The 20,215-nt window shown below is 49.3% G+C and overlaps 1 protein-coding gene across 1 annotated transcript in view; it reads right to left on the minus strand.

The window, feature by feature from the left end:
- dnah1 (dynein, axonemal, heavy chain 1) overlaps window positions 1-20,215 on the minus strand; it is a gene marked incomplete at both ends in the record, with an annotated part of 32,098 nt that continues 11,883 nt past the window's right edge. The window contains 45 exons of the mRNA XM_084440975.1: window positions 1-122; window positions 464-698; window positions 872-1,078; window positions 1,241-1,385; window positions 1,535-1,665; window positions 2,224-2,394; window positions 2,633-2,809; window positions 3,308-3,487; window positions 4,315-4,485; window positions 6,483-6,614; window positions 6,951-7,109; window positions 8,179-8,323; window positions 8,467-8,663; window positions 8,831-8,982; window positions 9,566-9,761; window positions 10,021-10,246; window positions 11,082-11,242; window positions 11,661-11,810; window positions 12,068-12,187; window positions 12,324-12,449; window positions 12,548-12,679; window positions 12,807-12,998; window positions 13,113-13,280; window positions 13,412-13,603; window positions 13,708-13,893; window positions 13,989-14,099; window positions 14,245-14,436; window positions 14,532-14,703; window positions 14,879-15,087; window positions 15,567-15,702; window positions 15,809-16,005; window positions 16,138-16,368; window positions 16,621-16,799; window positions 16,983-17,012; window positions 17,177-17,350; window positions 17,456-17,613; window positions 17,733-17,893; window positions 18,019-18,159; window positions 18,292-18,396; window positions 18,577-18,735; window positions 18,833-18,952; window positions 19,116-19,310; window positions 19,417-19,594; window positions 19,751-19,905; window positions 20,005-20,096. Of these exons, the coding sequence (XP_084297101.1) occupies window positions 1-122; window positions 464-698; window positions 872-1,078; window positions 1,241-1,385; window positions 1,535-1,665; window positions 2,224-2,394; window positions 2,633-2,809; window positions 3,308-3,487; window positions 4,315-4,485; window positions 6,483-6,614; window positions 6,951-7,109; window positions 8,179-8,323; window positions 8,467-8,663; window positions 8,831-8,982; window positions 9,566-9,761; window positions 10,021-10,246; window positions 11,082-11,242; window positions 11,661-11,810; window positions 12,068-12,187; window positions 12,324-12,449; window positions 12,548-12,679; window positions 12,807-12,998; window positions 13,113-13,280; window positions 13,412-13,603; window positions 13,708-13,893; window positions 13,989-14,099; window positions 14,245-14,436; window positions 14,532-14,703; window positions 14,879-15,087; window positions 15,567-15,702; window positions 15,809-16,005; window positions 16,138-16,368; window positions 16,621-16,799; window positions 16,983-17,012; window positions 17,177-17,350; window positions 17,456-17,613; window positions 17,733-17,893; window positions 18,019-18,159; window positions 18,292-18,396; window positions 18,577-18,735; window positions 18,833-18,952; window positions 19,116-19,310; window positions 19,417-19,594; window positions 19,751-19,905; window positions 20,005-20,096 (7,268 nt within the window). The remainder of the gene's footprint in view (window positions 123-463; window positions 699-871; window positions 1,079-1,240; window positions 1,386-1,534; window positions 1,666-2,223; window positions 2,395-2,632; window positions 2,810-3,307; window positions 3,488-4,314; window positions 4,486-6,482; window positions 6,615-6,950; window positions 7,110-8,178; window positions 8,324-8,466; window positions 8,664-8,830; window positions 8,983-9,565; window positions 9,762-10,020; window positions 10,247-11,081; window positions 11,243-11,660; window positions 11,811-12,067; window positions 12,188-12,323; window positions 12,450-12,547; window positions 12,680-12,806; window positions 12,999-13,112; window positions 13,281-13,411; window positions 13,604-13,707; window positions 13,894-13,988; window positions 14,100-14,244; window positions 14,437-14,531; window positions 14,704-14,878; window positions 15,088-15,566; window positions 15,703-15,808; window positions 16,006-16,137; window positions 16,369-16,620; window positions 16,800-16,982; window positions 17,013-17,176; window positions 17,351-17,455; window positions 17,614-17,732; window positions 17,894-18,018; window positions 18,160-18,291; window positions 18,397-18,576; window positions 18,736-18,832; window positions 18,953-19,115; window positions 19,311-19,416; window positions 19,595-19,750; window positions 19,906-20,004; window positions 20,097-20,215) is intronic.

The raw sequence follows: 20,215 nt of genomic DNA on the forward strand, positions 1-20,215 counted from the left end.
TCAGTAGTCCAGTGCACAGATGAGGGCCACTCCCTGTTTGATCCAGTGTCTTTGGGTTTGGTCCGTGGGCAACTCCACAGCGATGACGTAATTGGTGGAATGACCAGTCGTAGACAGAGTCCCTATAAAGGGAAAACATCAGCTTGGTTAGAACGAAAAACTCTGGATAGTGAAAAGCTGTACTGAATCAGGTATAGCGATCTCATAGTGATCTCATCTGGTCCACACAGAACGACCTGCTGACGATGGAAAATACTGGCCTACACCTTCTGGAGACATTTTTGTAATTGGAGACGACGGTAGGGCTATTCTGGGCAAGTAGTAAACCACCTAAAAGAGAGACGCACGAATCCAAGTGCATGCACAAATGTGCTATACCAGGGTCACACAAACACAAACACACCATCGGTGCCACGGGATGTGTGATGTGGACGCTGGCATACAGAGATCCCCTGTCACTGACCGGCTCGTGTGAGGGTCTTGTAGATGGGGCAGACGTAGACCCCTGAGTGGGGAGGCTTGCGGTTGGGCTCCGGGACCATCCAGATCACGGCCATATCTGTGTAGAGCTCCTTGGGTCTGGACTGTTTGAGCCGACCGACCGCGGCGTCCCAGCGGGCCCCCTCCAGGAACAGGCCGTGGATGTAACAGCCGATCTCAGGGCGCCGCCTCAGCTCAGAAGCCGACTCCTTGATCACCTTGGGGGAGGCGCAAGGGGAGAAGCCGAGATGGGAGAGGAGAAGTTTCAGGGTTCAGCCTATGTCTCATGGAAACATATTTAAGGAGTCAGCCTTCGTCGGAAGAGCAACCTCTGCTCAAATGAGATTCATGTCCATGCAGCCTGTAGAGGGAGAGGGACAATGAGTCTCACCTTAAAGTCAAAACCAATGGTATCTATGGAGACCACGGATCGCCGAGCATAGTTCTGCAGCGTTCCCGTGAGGAAGGCCTGGGGGAAGAAGAAGCCGCTGATCCAGAAGACGGCCGGGATGCCGTCAGAGATCCAGCCCTTCAGGAACTTGATCCTCAGTAGCAGGTCGGACACCCAGGAGGCCAGGGGCTTCAGAGACGGGTAGGCCTGGAGAACGACATGGGGTAGAGGACCAGAGTTTAGCGACCTAAAAACATTTTCAGGTTGTTTTATCAAGTGGACGGGTACGAAACCGTGACCGTAATCTTTTCACAGTATGTGTGTGTGTGAGGTTTGCGTGTGTGTATGTTGAAGTATTTTCATTCTTGCCTTGGCCTTCCACATGTCTGGTACGACATTCATGAAAAGGCTATTGGCCATAAGCTCCAGCTCAGATGACATCACTACTAAACCCTTCAGAGCCTTCACCAGATCACTGAGGCTCTGGGAGATGACCTCCAGCAACCGGTTATACCTGCGAGGGGGGCACAGGGGAGATAGTTAGAAAGCTGAATAGTGCAAAGTGAATGGAGTTACATGGATAATATGATTTTTGGCCCTGTCTGACTGTGAAGAGAGAGAGAAGGAGCCACTGGGAGTGTGATGCCATGAGGAGTGTAATACCTGATGACCTCCTGGATCAGCACTGTGTTCATGGACTCCTCATACAGGACTGGGTACTTGGCCATGACCTCCTCAACACTGATAGGCGGGGGTATCTTCTCAGTGATACCGGCCACTATCTCCTCTACAATCTACAAGGACAGATACACAGCATACATTACTATATATTTGTATATAATTTACAGTAGTTTAAAATAGTTCAGTCTAGCTCTGTCACTAGGTCAACAGAATGGTGTCCAAGGCATTTCCTAAGCTGCTTTGTTAAAACAAATACAGAGTACATCTGTCATGCTGCAATTCAAACTCTCCTCCTTGCCCAGTAATGAGCAAAGTACAAATATACTTAATATTATAAATATTATACAGCCAGGACAATGAAGACAATACAAACTGATACAAACAACATTGAGAATCTCTTCCTGATGAGGTAATTCTCTCCAAGAGCAAAATGCCCACCCACAAACACAAACACATACACAGGCACACACACACGCACACACACACACACACACACACACACACACACACACACACACACACACACACACACACAGGCACACATACACGGGCAGACATACACAGCCACACAGGCACGCACATACACGCACACACACACACACACACACACACACACACACACACACACACACACACACACACACACACACACACACACACACACACAGTACCTCCTCCCTGGCCTTGCCCCCACTGGCGGCTGCTCTGGGCTGAAGCTTCACCACTGCTCCCAGCAAAGCAAACGTCTCATTCTGGGCAAAGCTTATGTTGGCATTGTCATGGAGGCCGAAGATCTCAGGTGTGTCATTGATGGGCAGGCCACGGATGTACGTCAGGTAGCCCTGAAGACAGAGTCAACATGACTAACAGGTCGTTCACGACACACAAGACGCACAAGAGAGCGTTAAGAGACAAGCTAAATGGACACGGTTGTCAACTGGCACATGGCTAGTGCTGGGAACACCCCTGAACAGAATATATACTTTTTATACAAATAAAGCTTTGATTGATTGATTGATTGATTGATTGATTGATTGAAGTACCAGCAACTCTACCCCTCTGTCCCTCAGTGGTTCTAACCGTGATGTCGAGCTCTGTATCGATCTGTCTGTACACTCCAGAGGGGGAGTACTGGTGCTCGGCGGAGAGCACGTCAGGACAGTAGAAGTCCTCGAGCACGTTGAGGATGCAGCGGCGGTCCCAATCATCAGTCACACGGCCGCCATAGTTGATCTCCCCGGCTGTGTACTTCAACACCTGGACAGATGGACAGGAAAACAAGGGCATAATCAGTCATGAAGAGATTTGTCACACACACACACACGCTATCTCTCTCTCTCTCACACACACACACACACACACACGCTATCTCTATCTCTCACACATGCACGCACGCACGCACACACACACACACACACACGCACACACGCACACACGCACACACAAATGTGGAGGTCTCTCTGACTTTGGAAAATAACAGAAATGCCTACTCTTGCTCTGAGTTTTTATTTCCCATGGGTGATGGGTCAAATATCTGGGATGATCAGAAAGTAATTTCAATGACAACCTACAGTGTTTGGAACATTTGCACTGTGTATCAGGTCAGAGATAAGACAGAAGAGGACATGAAGAAATTAGAAGGAAACAGTGTGAATAACTGCAGAGTGGTGCAAACTAAGCTGTATAAGAAAGCTGAAAGCAGCAGACAGAGAGCAGAGAAGATGATAAAGAGAGTGACGTGAGAGAGTTTCTCACCTTGTAGGGAACGTCCTGGTACTCGTCCAGGAACATCTTCAGCTGGCTGATGCAGATCCGCAGGTCTCCATCGGTGAACTCGTATGGGATGTTGAAGCCTAGTGGGCCAAACTTCCTGCGCTCGATGGCGTTTCCGTGGAACAGGCAAAGAGACAGGAGCAGGCTCTTAAACTCTGCAGCCTGGACAAGGTGAGAGGAGAGGGAAGAAGTGGAGGAGGGTACTGGTCGATAAAGTGGTTTCTCATGAACAACAACATGAACATTATTCAACTCAACTAAATTAAAATGTTATTTATAAAGCACATGTAAAACAACTGAGGTTGACCAAAGTGCTGTACAGCTCCAGAGCAACAAACACAGCACAGCATGCAACAGAACACTACAATACATCATACACAATACATAATATAAAATACAGTACAATACAGGGGGCATTGGGTGTCCAGTTCAACCTGAGTTGAAGGCCTGGGAGAACAGGTGAGTCTTTAAAGAAGAAAGTCTTTAAAAATCTCTATGGTCTGGGCAGACCTAATGTGCCAGGGCAGACTGTTCCAGAGCCTAGGGGCCGCCGCCCCAAAGGCTTGGTTGCCTCTGAACAACAGAATACAGCACAAAGAACACAGGTCTTCCTAAGGTTATACTCTGATGGATGCAGTATTGGCAGGGAACTACTGTAATAGGAGTGGGGATGTTTTGTAACTGACCATGAACTGTGAATGAGCAGAAAATGAGAAGAGAGGTGAGGAGGAGGGAAGGAGACAAAGAATGAGAGGAGAGGTGAGGAGGAGGGAAGGAGACAAAGAATGAGAGGAGAGGTGAGGAGGAGGGAAGGAAACAGAATGACAGGAGAGGTGAGGAGGAGGGAAGGAGACAAAGAATGAGAGGAGAGGTGAGGAGGAGGGAAGGAGACAAAGAATGAGAGGAGAGGTGAGGTGAGGAGGAGGGAAGGAGACAAAGAATGAGAGGAGAGGTGAGGAGGAGGGAGAATGGGTGTGAGCCATACAGACCTTGCTGCAGGTTGTGATGAAGTCATCAGTGAGGCTCAAATAGGTCTTCAGCAGGTTGGCCTTGATGCCTCTGGGCGGCTCGATGGTCATTTTAGAGCCATTCTGCAGGATGGACACCGGGAACTTGTTGCTGGGCAGACTGGTGAGCCACAGTCGGAAGTCCCTGTGCACCTAGGAGAGGGGAGAAAAGAACCGTTTGGGAGACATGGTACATGGAAATTTCAGGGGGAAAAACGTTATTTGTGTCTATTTGTGTTGTAACTAGGGATAAAACAGTTACCGGTTTCATGGTAAACCACGGTAAAAATTCCAGATGGTTAGTATTACCGTTAGTATTGCCTTCTTAGAGGACTAAGTATGAAGTTAACTTGCATGTGGGGACTTTGGAATGGATGGAAATGTCATGGTTTGTCTGTCTAACTTGTGAATAGCTTGTCAATAATGTAACCTGAAGCTTTCAGTGTAACCTACTCTTGTAAAACACTACAAGTTGTTCTGCTGCTGTAGGCTAGTCGTCCGTATAGCGTTTAGTTTCCCTTTCATTTTTGTATTTTCTATTTTTGTATTCAAGAAAGAGAGGCATACTATCAATGGAGAAAAAGTGTGTGTGTATGATTGAGTGAGGGATTGGGTGAATTATTGGGTGAATGAATAACAATTATAATAATTTCAGTGTGTATGATACATTTTAAACATTTTCAGCATATTTTAACAATACTGTGATAATACATGGTAATTTTGGTCACTATAATTGTGATATGACATTTTCATACCTTTACATCCCATCTACAGTTAGGCCCATAAATATTTGGACAGACACTGACAATTTTCATCATTTTGGCTCTGTACACCACCACAATGGATTTGAGATGAAACATTCAATATGTGCTTTATCTGCAGACTTTCAACTTTAATTTGATGGTATTTACATTGAACAGTGTAGGAATTACACAAATTGCTGTGGTACCCCCAACAGTAACTGGACAAACTAACATAATCATAAATCAAATTGTCATTTTTATATTTCATTGCAAATCCTTTGCAGTCAATGACAGCCTGAAATCTGGAACCCACAGACATCACCAGACTCCGGATTTTGTCCCTGGTGATGCTCTGCCAGGCCTGTACTGCAACTGGTTTCAGTTCCTGCTTGTTCTTTGGGCTTTCCCTTGTTCCTTGGGCAGTTTCCCTTCAGTTTCACACCTCAGCAGGTGCTCAACTGCTCAACTGGATTCAGGTCATGTGACTCACTTGGCAGTTGCAGAACAATTGCAGAACATACCACTGATGAGGTGGTATGCTTTGGATCATGAGCAGTTCCTTCCGACTCCATACTCTTCTCTTCTCATCATTCTGGTACAAGTTGTCTTTGTCTCATCTGTCCATAGGATGTTGTTCCAGGACTGTACAGGCTTTTTTAGATGTGTTTTGGGAAACTCTAGTCTGGTCTTCCTGTTTTTGAGGCTCACCAATGGTTTACATCTTGTGGTGAACCTTCTGTATTTCCACTGGTGAAATCTTCTCTTGATTGTTGACTTTGATACAGATACGCCTTCCTCCTCCTGGGGAGTGTTCTTGATCTGGCCAACTGTTGTGAAGGGGTCTTTCTTCACCAGGGAAATCATTTTTCTGTCATCCACCACAGTTGTTTTCTGTGGTCTTCTGGGTCTTTTGGTGTTGCTGAGCTCACCAGTGTGTTCTTTCTTTTTACTGTAAGAATGTACCAAACAGTTGATTTGGCCACACCTAAACATTACTATCTCTCTGATGGGTTTGTTTTGATTTTTCAGCCTAACGATGACTTGCTTCACTTATAGTGACAGCTCTTTGGATTTCATATTGAGAGTTAACGGCAACATTTCGGATTTGGTCCCTTAAAAAGGGGGGGACCACGTAATTGTTTGTAATTCCTACAGCTACACCGTTCACCTGATTTGGATGTAAATACCCTCAAATTAAAGCTGAAAGTCTGCACTTAAAGTACATCTTGATTGTTTCATTTCAAATCCATTGTGGTGGTGTACAGAGCCAAAATGATGAAAACTGTTTCAATGTCCAAATATTTATGGACCTAACTGTCTACATCTTCAACACACGCATCTGTCAAACAAAGTGAATGCCTGTTCTTCTTGGATAATCTTATTTGATGATCTTTTTGTATGTCCTACCTTATCTGGGTCAATGTTCTCAATGAGTCTCTCCAGGGAAGGCATCCAGCTGGGTGCCAGGTGGCAGTTCTGGAAGAAGACCCACTTCCCTCTCTCCATAGCGCTGTGCATCATGGCCTCAGCCCAGGGTCCCTGGGACAGAGTAACACAGAGCAGAGGTCAAAGATACATGACTAGACGGTACATCAACAAATGCAAATTCAGTTCAAACTTCGTATATCGCCTATAGCAGCATTTCTCAAAATGTTGGGGCTGGATTGCAATGCTGAACACCTGAATGATGTGCCTGTTTGGACGGGGATACAGGGCCCCATACTCTCACTCAAAATAGACCCAGTAATTAGCACTGAGGTGGCATGATGGGCTTTTCTTAGCAGGACAAATGAGAGGGAGCTCATTATGTGAATAGTGATGTCCAGCTTTTCCCCCTGGGTGTAAGAGGGTGGGGGAGATGTCCCCGGCCCTGACCTGGCCCTGGCCCAGAGAGATGGCGTTCATCTTCTTGGAGAACTTCATGACGTCGGCGAACTTGTAGAGGTCAGCGGCAGGGTCGGTGCCGGGGGAGAGGACGAAGATGAGAGACGTGGAGGGGGACGACTCCTTAAATACCACGGACAGATCTGACGTCTGACGGACAGATGGAGGGATGAGGAGAGAGAGAGATGGAGGGATGGTGAGGGAGAGATGGAGGGATGAGGAGAGAGAGATGGAGGGATGTGAGAGAGAGATGGAAGGATGAGGAGAGAGAGATGGAGGGATGGTGAGGGAGAGATGTGAGAGAGACATGGAGGGATGATAAGAGAGATGGAGAGATATGAGAGAGATGGAGGGATGGTGAGCGAGAGATGGAGGGATGAGGAGAGAGAGATGGAGTGATGTGAGAGAGAGATGGAGGGATGAGGAGAGAGAGATGGAGTGATGTGAGAGAGAGATGGAGGGATGAGGAGAGAGAGATGGAGGGATGGTGAGGGAGAGATGGAGGGATGAGGAGAGAGAGATGGAGTGATGTGAGAGAGAGATGGAGGGATGAGGAGAGAGATGGAAGGATGGTGAGGGACAGATGGAGGGATGAGGAGAGAGATGGAGGGATGTGAGGGAGAGATGGAGGGATGAGGAGAGAGAGGGAGGGATGATGAGAGAGATGGAGGGATGATGTGAAAGAGAGATGGAGGGATGATGTGAGAGAGATGGAGGGATGAGGAGAGAGAGAGAGGCAGGAATGATGAGAGAGATGGAGGGAGGTGAGAGAGATGGAGGGATGAGGAGAGAGAGATGGAGGGATGAGGAGAGAGATGGAGGGATGTGAGAGAGATGGAGGGATGAGGAGAGAGATGGAGGGATGATGTGAGAGAGATGGAGGGATGAGGAGAGAGAGAGAGGGAGTTATGATGAGAGAGATGGAGGGATGATGTGAAAGAGAGATGGAGGGATGATGTGAGAGAGATGGAGGGATGAGGAGAGAGAGAGAGGCAGGTATGATGAGAGAGATGGAGGGAGGTGAGAGAGAGATGGAGGGATGATGTGAGAGAGATGGAGGGAGGTGAGAGAGAGATAGAGAGTTGTGTGGGAGAAAGGGAACGACAGAGAGAGGTCAAATGTTAGGGTGTGAGAGAAAAGTTATAAGCTAGTGAAATTGGAAAAAGACGTTTGTCTGTGACATCTGAATGTGATTGTGACTGCCAGAGGGGGTTCGGACCTGTGGCTCTATGAAGCGCTGGCCCAGCTGAGCAGACACAAAGTCCTGCAGGCCGTGGGTCAGACGGTCAGACCTCAGACAGCGCAACACCAGCAGCTTCTGGAAGGAGTTTAGCTTCCTGTTCCACTCTCCTGGGAAAGGCTCCCTTCACACACACACACACACATGCACACACACACACACACGCACACACATACACACACACAATTATCAGTTGAGCCAAGCGCACTAAACACACTATACACTACAAATGGCTAACATATGGTAAGGTGTGGAGACAGTGTGAACCTGTGAGGCTGGTTGCTGTCAAAGATCCTCTTGAAGCCAAGCATGTATTGGGAGAAGCTGTCCGCCAGGCTGCTGAAGTTTGGCTGGGCACTGAGACCCAGGATGTCCTGCCAGGCCCGCTCGGACAGCCAGCTCACCGCAGGGTTGGTCAGCTGCTGCTGGGGCATCCCTCCAGACAACAGATACCGCCACTCAGACTGGCGCACACACACACACGCACGCACACACACACACACACACGCGCGCGCACACACACACACACACACACACACACACACACACACACACACACCGGGTATCAGCACACTGGAGGAAGATAGAACAGGGCTAGGAGGTTGAGGAGGAGGTGACAGAAGGAGCTCACCATGTCTATCTTGTCCTCGTTCATCATGATGCGAACACACAGCAGGAAGGCAAACATGAGCTTGTGCTTCTCAAACAAGCTGCGGCAGACGTTGCAGTACAGGCTGAATGTGAAGAACTCGTTGATGTTGACAATCCTCTGCGCCACCGTGTCTGGGAGGAACACAGACAAGGGCAATGGATTGATTGATTGATATATTTTATTAGAGTGTCATGCTTCAAAAAGCCCAGCCCATATGGGCTTACAAGACACTATTCAAAAGACATATAACAACCAAAGTAAGCAACAGAAGAGAACAGAAGCAAGAGAAAGACAAACAAAAACAGGTATAGCTCTACGTTCCTCCAAAGACAACGTGAATAACATATGTGCACACACACATACACACACAAACAGGGACATATACATACAGTACAAATACAGTACAAATACACACAAACAAGCACATATATATGGATGTTATGTTATGTTATATGTTTCTATCACATGATATTTCCATGTATTGTATGTTAGCAGGTTGTAGCACATGTAACACTTCAAAACATGACATATATTTCCTGTAGTAATGTGGTATTCGTGCTCCGATCACAATGTTGATGACGTTTATTAAGCCTTTTGTCAATTCATTGATTGATGAAGACAAAGACAAATTTCCACCCCGGTGGGCAATAACGTTGTTCTACTGTAATCCAGTTATCCCTACCTGTAAATGAGAACGTGTTCTCTCTACAGTACCTGCTCTCTCGGAGTGTGCGATGCCCGATAGGAAGATACCCAGGAACCACTCCAGGGAGTACTGGTACATGGGGTCCACGTTGGACAGGTCCGACACGCAGAAGAAGAGGATCTGAGTGCGCACGGCCACAGGCACGTACTCCAGACGGGTGGCATCGATGTCTCGCTCCGTCTCCTCCGCCACCATCACTTTGGCCTGCCGGGTCGACAACGACAGCGCGGTGCTGTTATATCCTCCCATCCCAATGAGGAACATCACGCAAAAATGGCAGCAATCACTGATCCACCTCAGTCAATGTGCATTTCTGAAAGGACTAGCCTAATAAATCTATGTATCTATGAATTTCCAGGGTATCAGCGTGACAGTATTTATGGCTGAGACGAACATAACTTATTCCACATCCACTGTGGCGCTGTTCAGACAGGGTGGGCTAGCGATGATGCTCCACACTGACCTGGATCTCTCCCGCTTTGATCTTGGATGCGCCCAGCACGCGTATGAGCTCCTGGTCATCCACGGGGTTGCCCTCCGAGGAGCTGAGACGGAACAGGATCTGGTCCTCGATCTCCTTCAGCTCCTGCTTCATACGGGCGCTGCTCACTATCAGCTGGTTCTTAGCCTCCTCCAGGTCAGGCCTCTCCTCAGCCACCACCCGGCCCAGCAGCTGGTCCTCCAGACCACTGAACACACACACACACACACACACACACATGCACACACAAATAAGTACACATACACACTTACACACACACATGAATACGCTCATACATGCACCACGCACACACACACACACACACACACACATATTAATACGCTCATACATGCACCACGCACACACACGCACACACACACACACACACTAGAGATGCGAATACTGCGGATATATCCGCGACATCCGCGGATATCCGCATCCGCGGGTGGGTGGGCCAATACAAATCAACATAGTGATTCATTTCGGGTGGATGGCGGGTGGATTTGTCAGTTATATTCGTATTTAATAACTACTATAATTATATATATTATATTATAACAACTGCGAGAAAGCGCGAGACCTGCCAGCAGCTCACTCAAATACCCTCGACCACTTTGTCAACCGAGATCCTGCGAGCCTATAATCTTTAAATTGTTTAAGTCAAGAAAATGTGCCTATATGAAAAGCGAATGAGGTCACAGCTGAGCTGGACATAATTTAAATGTAAATACAATAACTTCATGTTTGGCGGATTGGGTGTGGGTCTCTAGATTTGAGAAGATAATGACGTCGGGTGGGTGGCGGGTGGATGATTGATGAGTGCACGCGGATTTTGGTGCGCCCAAACTCCATCCACGCATCTTTAACACACACACACACACACACACACACACACACACACACACACACACACACACACACACACACACAGGAGGTTCAGATCAGGTTCTGTGTGGGAGGTACTACTTGTGGTCCTTAGTTAATGAATGATGTGGGTGTGGTGGTGTCATCCATTGAGAAGGCCGGGTGGCTGAGTGCTGTACCTGGGGGACAGGGTGAAGTTGATGAGGGTGACCTTGGTGGAGATCTCAGGGGAGTAGTGTGGGTTGGGCAGTTTGGTGGTGAGGTACATCTTGAAATCGTCGTGGTAGGGAATGACTGCATCTCCCAGCTTCAGAACTGTGCTGCCCTGCTGCTTGTACGTCTGAGGGGCACAAGTCAGAACGGGTCCCAGTTCAGAAGTCTTATGCCCAGGGCTGAAAATTAACACCTGCCACCGGCCAAATGCAGGTAAAATTTCCAATTGGCGACTATATTTCGGAAGGCTATCTGAAAAAAAAATATACTTGGCCGGTAGATTTTTTCATCTACAGTCCCCTTGGCAGGTGACTCACCGTGAGCCAAAAAGTTAATATTCACCCCTGCTTATGCCTTTACGAGTTGATATTGATAATAACCATGTTCTAAGAGGTATTCAAACTTGGGGTGTGACCCCACAATTGGAGAACCAGATGTTGGTGAAAAAAGAAATGTTCGCCAAATGTTTGTGGAAAATAAACTTAGAGTAGGATGCAATCAGACAATCATGATATAATGATATAAGCTCTAGTTAGTGCACAGACCTGTCTCAGCAGGACGGGCTCCAGCGCAGGGTCCACCTCCTCGCCCACGTTCTCCAGCAGGCAGGGTTTCCCGAAGCGAATGGCGTTCTCCAAACTCCTCAGGAAGTCCCGATCACTCAGTTTCATCACATCCAGTCCATTGTCACGCTCCTGAGAGAGAACAGAACACAGGGCCAGATATATTGTGAATTATACTTTTGTCTCTGGCCAAAATGGGAGTGAGAGATAATGTGCCACTGTCAAAATCCGTACTAAAATAACAACAAGCAAGATACAGTCTTTCATATAGTGTCCCCTATGTGAAATATACTGTAAACACTGTTATTGTTCTTGGTCACAGGTTTGTCTGTCTGACTCCTCTGTGGGTAGAAGGAGACTAGAGCACCAGAGCGAACAGAGGCTCTCACCATGTTTTTGACCCACTTGTTGGCCTGTCCCTGTGGGTCGATGAACAAAGGCCAGCGCTGGGAGAACTGGGTGATCACACCATTCTCTACTGACAGGTTGTCCTTGGGCAAACCAGTGATCTAGACACATTCAACCAAACACATAATTAGGCCTATACACACCCCACCACGCCACAATTAGATAAGCACAGAGGACACACACAAACACATCCAGGAGGCTTTTATCTGTGTTATTTGATAGTAAGCTGGTTCGTACCTGCCAGGAGCGTATTTTGACCTTATCCCCCAAGGTGCTGATCAGGTTGGGCTCTTCGGTATGAGGGACACCCAGCTCTGTGAAGCAACGCAGCCACTCCTCAGCCATGGACGCCCGATACTCACCCTAACCAGAACAAAGAACACACTTAACACACAGACACACATGCGCACATGCAGAGCACACACACATATAGTACACACGCTGTCGTGAGCACTACCCACAGTGAAGGGTCCCAGGTAGGCCACGTATCCCGCTGCCAGCAGCACGTCTCCGGCCACGTTGTTGACCATGAACTCCAGGTGCTGCACCGTCTCCTTCCAGCGCACCTTCTCATCCGCCAGCCCTCCAATCAGCTTTTAGGCACACACGACAGAGCACACCACACACAGTTAGGGCCGACTCAGCATCCCCAAGCAGGCACAGCAGACAACACTCGCTCATTAAGGCGAGCACATACGAGAACCTTGTTGACTCTCTGACCTTGTCTGCGCGGACCAGGCGGTTCTCGCACAGCTGGCACTTGTTGTCCAGCTCGTCTCTCTTGGCCAGGCAGTCGTGGTACTTGGCCTGCAGCGTGGCGATGCCGTCCTCCACGGCCGCCAGCTTCTCCTTGGCGTCGTCCAGGATGCGCTGTGTCACAGCCAAGTCCTCCGACGCCTCCTGGAGGGCTTGCTGCTCACACACACACATGCAAGCACGCACGCGCAGAAGTTTTTCCCACTGGTGACAAACTGGGTAGTGCAGTTTGTGTGATATGTGAACAACTAAATAAGAAGAAAGTCCTACCCTTTTAGGCTCAACACCCTTGGCCACAAAGTGGTACACATGCATGGCTCGCACCCACTGACAAATGGAGGTGCAAGCTTTGGACACTTTGGCTATGGAGGCTGGCTGGAACTCTTCATTATCAATGTAGGGTTGCACTAATTTGATGACAGAATCAGGGATGTTTTCCTAAGGAGATGATTAGTGGGAGAAAAGCTGATGATGTCAGTCATTGTTGGATAAAACTTTGATCAGATCAGATTAATCAATGTTGACACTGAATGACAATTAAAGCACAGTGCACATTTCAGAACGGCTACCTTGTCAAATTTGAAAAGACCGTCCAAGAACTTCCCGGGGTCCTGCAGCAGGCCCTTGCCGGGCTCCCAGTAGTCGTCCACCTTGGTGCCTGGCTTCTCCCCGGCCACCTTTTTGGGCTTGATGCCCTTCATGATGCAGACTGCCTCAATAACCAGCTTCACCCCGTGGGGAGGACGCTGCATGGCCCGCACCTACAGAACCCCAGTTCCACTGATAAGCCAATTAGACGCAACTACACAAAGCCATGAAGGAGAACACTAAAAGTACTATGGGTGACAGGAGGAGAGCGTAGAACCTCTATGACGTCGTTCTTGTTGAGAGACTTGAGGCTGGTGAGGGCGGCGTCCAAGGCAGGCAAGGCTTCGTCCAGGTCTTTCTGGGCGTCGCTGGCGATGGCCTGGGCAACGCGCGCCTTTTCAGAGGCTTTGGCCTCCTCAGCCTGCACCGCCACGCGAGTCTCCTCAGCTACCAACGTGTCTTCCTGTCAACACACACAGGGGGGTTTACATATACGCTGGTAGACTGGAGATAGTGGTTAACAAGCTCTACTGCTTGCTTCTATTCTTCTGTTCTTACTTTGATTTTCTCCATGGTGGCCACTGTGTCCTTGGCAGCTTCCTCCAGCAGAGGCCTCATCATCTCCAGCTCCTCCTGCATCTTACTCACATCATCCGCTGTACTCAGGAGCTACACACACACATGCACACACATGCACACACACGCACACACACACACACACACACAAATACACACACACAGAGGCATTCCTCAGTCCTCTATCCGTGACGGACACCCACAGACCTGAGGCCAGATGTCTTCATCCGAGCCTCACCTTGTCCAGACCAGTCTTCATACGCTGCCGAGCACTGTGCAGCTCCTGCTTCTTACGGCCAATGAGAGCGGAGAAGATACTGAGCAGCTCCAGGTAGCTTTTGGGCGTGACGTAGTTGTAGCGGGACAGCTCGGCCAGGTACTGCTCACACTTTCTGGCCACCATCGTGTGGATCTCCACGCACATCATAGTCTGGGAATGAACACACAGCAGGTACGGTAAGGTGAAATGAAAGGTCATGCCTTAAAGGTCATGCACGCACATTCGCACATGCATTCGGTCCTCACCAGGCCTCTCATAGCTTCGGGGCTGGCCTCAAGCTCTGGCAACTCGCCGAGGAAGGAGGCCGCCACGGACTGCAGCGCCTCCTCTGGCCAGGCGTTGAACCAGTCTATCGTACAGCAAGTCACCAGGGAGGGGAACTGCCTCAGGCGCGCTCGGAACACCTCCCCGATAGGACTACGGACGGAGAGAGAGGAGGAGAGAGAAGAAGGGGTGGGCGAGGGAGGGGGACAGAGGTCCAGAGAAGCATTTGGAGAAAAGAAGGGAGAATTCATTAAGATCACACGACAAAGGGGGTAGGGGTCGGATTTAAGCGGTTATGACCCCATAAAAGTCGCTGAGGCGTGCTCACCTCATGCAGAGCACGGTGTGGATGTTGCTGCGGAACCTCTTGATGTAGGCGGCCATCAGGTTGGCCTTGGTGGGCTGCTGGCCCAGGTCCTGCACCACCGGCTTCATGGCCGTCAGAATCCGCTCCTGCTCGTCCGCCGCGTACAGGTTGGGCACGTCGCCCGAGTTCAGGATGTTATTGACGTCCTCCAGGAAAGACTCACTCTTGATCTGGACACAAACAGGTCGAATGGAAGTGTTACAGCACTACAAACATCTCTGCGCTTTCTTGGGGCGGCTTTTCTAGGGGCGGCTGTATAGCTCAGGGGTAGTGCGGGTCGTCCAATGATCGTAGGGTCGGCGGTTTCGAATTCCGGCTCCTCCTGACTGCATGTCGAAATGTCCTTGGGCACGACACTGAACCCCAAATTGCTCCCAATGAGCAGGCTAGCGCCTTGCATGGCAGCTGCCACCATTGGTGTGTGAATGTGTGTGTGAATGGGTGAATGACAGGCCTTCATTGTAAAGCGCTTTGGATAAAAGCGCTATATAAGTACAGTCCATTTACCATTTACCATTCTTCATATATCTTTTTATACTTGCATAATTGTATTGGACATTAAAACAAGGTAAAGAGGCGTTTTTGATCCGAGCTTGATTATGAGAAAGTGCGACAGCATAAAAAGGAAACGAGGGTGAAGGGCCCTTACCTGTGTGTCCACAAACAGGAAGGTGATCTGTACGTTCTGCAGGCCAGCCTTCAACATGATGCTCTTGATGTCCTCCCTCCACTCGGCGTGGCCGTAGTTCTTCGAGAGCTCGATCTGGAAGCACTCGTAGTCTGACCTGAGGTGGGGGGACTAAGAGTATGAGAGAGAATCTGGGAAACGAGACACACACGCCCCTTCAATGTCCCGGTGACAGACAGTAGTAACTTAAGTTCACGCCTCACAGGTGAGTGGCCAGCTTGGTGAGGGACTGGCGCCCGCTGCCCCCCACCCCCAGGAGCAAGGCGTTGCCCAGGGGCTGGCGCAGGATGCGGCTGATGCGACAAACGTGCTGGATGGCGTCCATGAAGAGCACCAGCTTCATCTTGGTGGTGCTGATCTGGTTGTAGTCGTCCATGTACTCCTCCATGACTCTGACCAGCTGGGGATACGAACCACAGGGATGGGATCAACACAACGAATCCACTCGACTGTCTCTATCTAAATTTCTACTGGTGTCTGACTACCGTCCTGACACTTTAGTTAGGAACACAGGCCGCTCAGAGATCCTCACCTTCTCTCTGTCCTCAATGAGCTGGTAGACTTTGTTGTCTGCCCCCGGGATCATGAAGTCTCCAAACAGGACAGGCTGATGGGGCACAACCTCCTCGAAGCTGCAGCCAAACTCCTGGATGCGAGCCTGCAGCAGCCTGTCAAACCAGTCCCTGTCCTCGGCGTTCACCAGACGATCCTGGAACACCCGGCAACTCTCGTGGTACCACAGCTGCAGCAGCTGCATCTTGTCCTGAGCACACACGTACGTACGTACGCACGCACGCACGCACACACACACACACACACACACACACACACACACACACACACACACACACACACACACACACACACACACACACACACACACACACACACACACCTCATCAGCTCAACAACTGCACTAGTTTCTAAGGCGTGTGTGTGACAAAAGGCCATTCAACACCAAGACACACCATACACATAAAATAAAATGAAAGAGGATTTCGAGTGAGTCCAGCACCTCTATCTTGCCGACCTCAGCCATCAGGATGCCCTGGAAGACCTTGGAGAGATCTCTGAGGTTGAAGGTGTAATGAGACTTGGCTGGCGTGGGGAGCAGCTGGGAGGTGATGGTGGAGTAGACCTGGATGGTGGCGTCCACCAGGGGCCCGTTCAGGGGCTGGATCTCCGGAACGGGTCCTGGGGCAGGAGAACGGGACAGCATCTCAGACTTTTCAGTTTCCTTCGGATCCAAAAAACCCTCAGGGCCTACTAGAAAGCAATATAAGTGACTCAAATAATGATGGATAGAATCAGATATCTCTATGGTCTCTATCTCTCTTCTCTTCCTCGTCTTCCCTCATTCTCCTCTCTCTGACTTACTGCCTGGGTCCTTTTTACTAATATTTCCATCTGAAAAAGAACAACAACTCTATTAGAAGGGTATAAACTCAAACAAACATTGACCGTAGCAAGTTTAGTAACCTAACACCTCTCCTATATCCTCAATATCCTCTCACGACCATCTTCTGGAATGGACTTAAGTTAGATTCCCATTCGCTATCATTCTGACTCACCCATCCAGTTCCCCAGAATAGTGGAGAAGATCTTCTTCTTGCTGGCGTCCTCCATCTCGTTGAAGGAGAGGAAGTTGAAATGGCGGGTGAAGCGCTGGGTGATGGGGTTTCGGCCTCCTCCTGGAGGCCCCATGGCACAGGCAAAGTTGATGTCCACCAAGTGCTTGAAGGTCCCTGCAGAACAGAGCAGGGCAGAGAGAAAGAGAACAACTTGACACTCTGCTGTCAAGCTATCTCTCTCTTCCCTACTCTATAGCGGTGGGTGGAGGGGGTCCTTACCTATCTGCTTCCTGTCGTACCAGCCTCCGTGGTCCATCCACTGGCGCAGCAGTTCAATGGGGGGCTGGGCCCCGTACGTCTCCAGCATGGGCATGTTCAGGTCGTCAATGAAGAAGATGAAGTACTTCCCCAAGGGAGGCCCGAACACACCCTTCCGCCTGACAAACACACCAGCATCCTTCTCTCAGTGGTCACTAAGACATAACTTAACCTCAAAGATCCGATCGTACTGTAGAAGTTCAACGAGACGTAATCGCTAGGTGACGGTCTACGGTACCTCTTGTCCAGCTTGCTGTCGATGTAATCTTGAGTCTGGTTGGCATTGGTGCGAGCGGAGAACATGAGGAAGTGTGTGATGTACTCTTGCGGCATGTTCTTCAGCAGCTTGTCTGACATTGTGAGGGTCTTTCCTGTGCCCGTCGGTCCGATACACAGCACCTGGTCAACACCGGACGACTGGTTTACAACAACACCCTACTCGCACCTAGTCAGGGATAGGATAGGATGACGCAGCTCAGTGGGATGGGTTTAGGGAAGTGAGAGATACAGTAGGGGGCACTTACCGGCTTCTTATTGGACAGTAACATGTCCATCAGGAAGGACATGCGCACTGTGTCTGGGGTGGGCACGATGATGTCAGAGTAGCTGGTTTCTGGGGTGATGACCACATTCTGGGCAGATTCCATCCAGCTGACCCAGTGCACCTAACAGCACATGACACAACAGACAACTTTTATGACAGTACTGGATCGTTATCATAGATGTGATGTTGTAACTTTACAGTGTATTTTGTTCCACCATTCAGTGTTTCTTGATTATATTCTTGAAATCCTAACCTTCCTCCCTTTCTCTTCTTCCTCCTCCTCTCCCAGGTTACTGATCCCTGCATCATCAAGCCGGTAGTCATACACCAAGCCCTCCTCTGGGAAACACAATTGAACCTGCAGGACACACACACACACACACACACACACACACACACACACACAATATGCATGGTTACACAGGCAAACACACAAGGACACATAAAGTATAATTGCATCAACACAGACCTTGAAAAGAGTTTGAACTTGATCAACTCCACTGCACATAGAGGGGGTGGCTTCATCGTGGTTTCTCACCTTCTCCTCTGCCATCTTTCCCCTGAGCCAGGCACTAAAGCGCTGGCAGCTGGGGGCGTCTCCCGTGGCGCCCACACTCCATACAAGGGAGAAGATGAACCAGGGCTCTATAAGCTCCTTGAGACGGTCTAGCTTCTCCTGGGGAGGAGGCCTCGCACCCTGCCCAGGAAAACAGAGGTAGGAGATACCTCAACCCTACACACAACTCTTACTGAATACACAACACTTTCACCAAAGTCTAGAGTGCATCGCCAACCTCTCTCGGGATGAAGGGCTGGAAGAAGCAGTCCAGCAGTTTGAGGAGACTGCAGGTGAGGTTGCTGTCCATGGAGGATATGACCTCTTTCACTGACTCCCGCAAGAACTTGATAGAGTCCTAGAGAAACACACGACAGACCGACTCAATATCTCTGAATCTCTGACACGGGCTTGACAGAGACAGATGCTCTCTTTTTTTTAATCTCTTACAGACCCCTCTCTCTCTCCCTCTCCCTCTGTCTCTCTCTGCCTGTCTCTCTCCATGTCCTTCTCTGTCCTACCTGGAGGAACCTGGTGAAGAGAGAGTTGAGCTGGTCTGTGTAGGGCCGGAGAGGGCCGGGGACTCTCTTCAGCCAGCACTCAGTGAAGGGAGCGAGTCCCAGGATGCTGGGCTCCAGATACACCATCCCACAGCGGGACACCGTGGCGGGGGACGCCACCGCCAGGTCCTGAACCTCGAACATCATCGTCATCACCTGGAGGGCCACACACACACACACAAGATAACACAGCTGTTTGATTAGAATTCCATTCAAAGGAAATACAGTAGGTTAGAGGAAGTCAAATGGAAGCTCTTCTAACGTCTGTGAGTTTGATGATCTCTCCAGAGCTCAGACACAGCTTCTTGTTGTCGTCCAGCACGGTGTTCATGTTCTCGATCCACACAGCGTCCACCGGCCCGTCAAACATGTACCACTTCTTCTCCTCGTCCATGGTGGATGCTCCGCCACGGATCAGAGATGAGAGGATACCATCTGTCCTATAGGGACCCAAGGGAGGGCTGAGTGTGCGTGTGCGTGTGTGTGAGTTGTATAAATGATGTACTATCTATAGTATTTTGCGTGGTGTAAGTAGTTTATGGTATTGAGCAGAGGGTATAAGTAGTTTATTGAGCAAAGGGTGTGTAAGTTCTCACCACTCGTGAGTCAGCAGGTCAAACTCTCCGTAGAGCTGCCCCATGGTGATGGACTTGGGGTTGAGCACGTACATATGAACGGCCTCATACACACCACCACTCACAGACGGCTGGCCCTTTAGAGCAGTTATCGCCGCACCTAGGATCTCATAACACTAAACGCACAAACACACACCAAACTGACATGTCATAACTCTCACAAGCCAAACAAATACTGTACACACCAACACACAGATAATGTACCGGGTACCGACCTTGGTTTTACCAGAGCCAGAGGGTCCCACCAACATCAGGCCATGTCTCACAACAGTGGTCTCATACAGCTGGATACACTTGGTGATATACCCTACATTATCATTATGGGAGAGATGAGATGTGGAACAACATCGTCATTTACCTGAGCTTTCCTCCTCATCTGTAAGATACAGTTGCTCTACGGCAGATATGATGAAATGCTTTCATTTT

Source organism: Borostomias antarcticus (genome assembly GCF_949987555.1).
Source record: "Borostomias antarcticus genome assembly, chromosome: 7".
Taxonomy (NCBI): Eukaryota; Metazoa; Chordata; class Actinopteri; order Stomiiformes; family Stomiidae; genus Borostomias; species Borostomias antarcticus.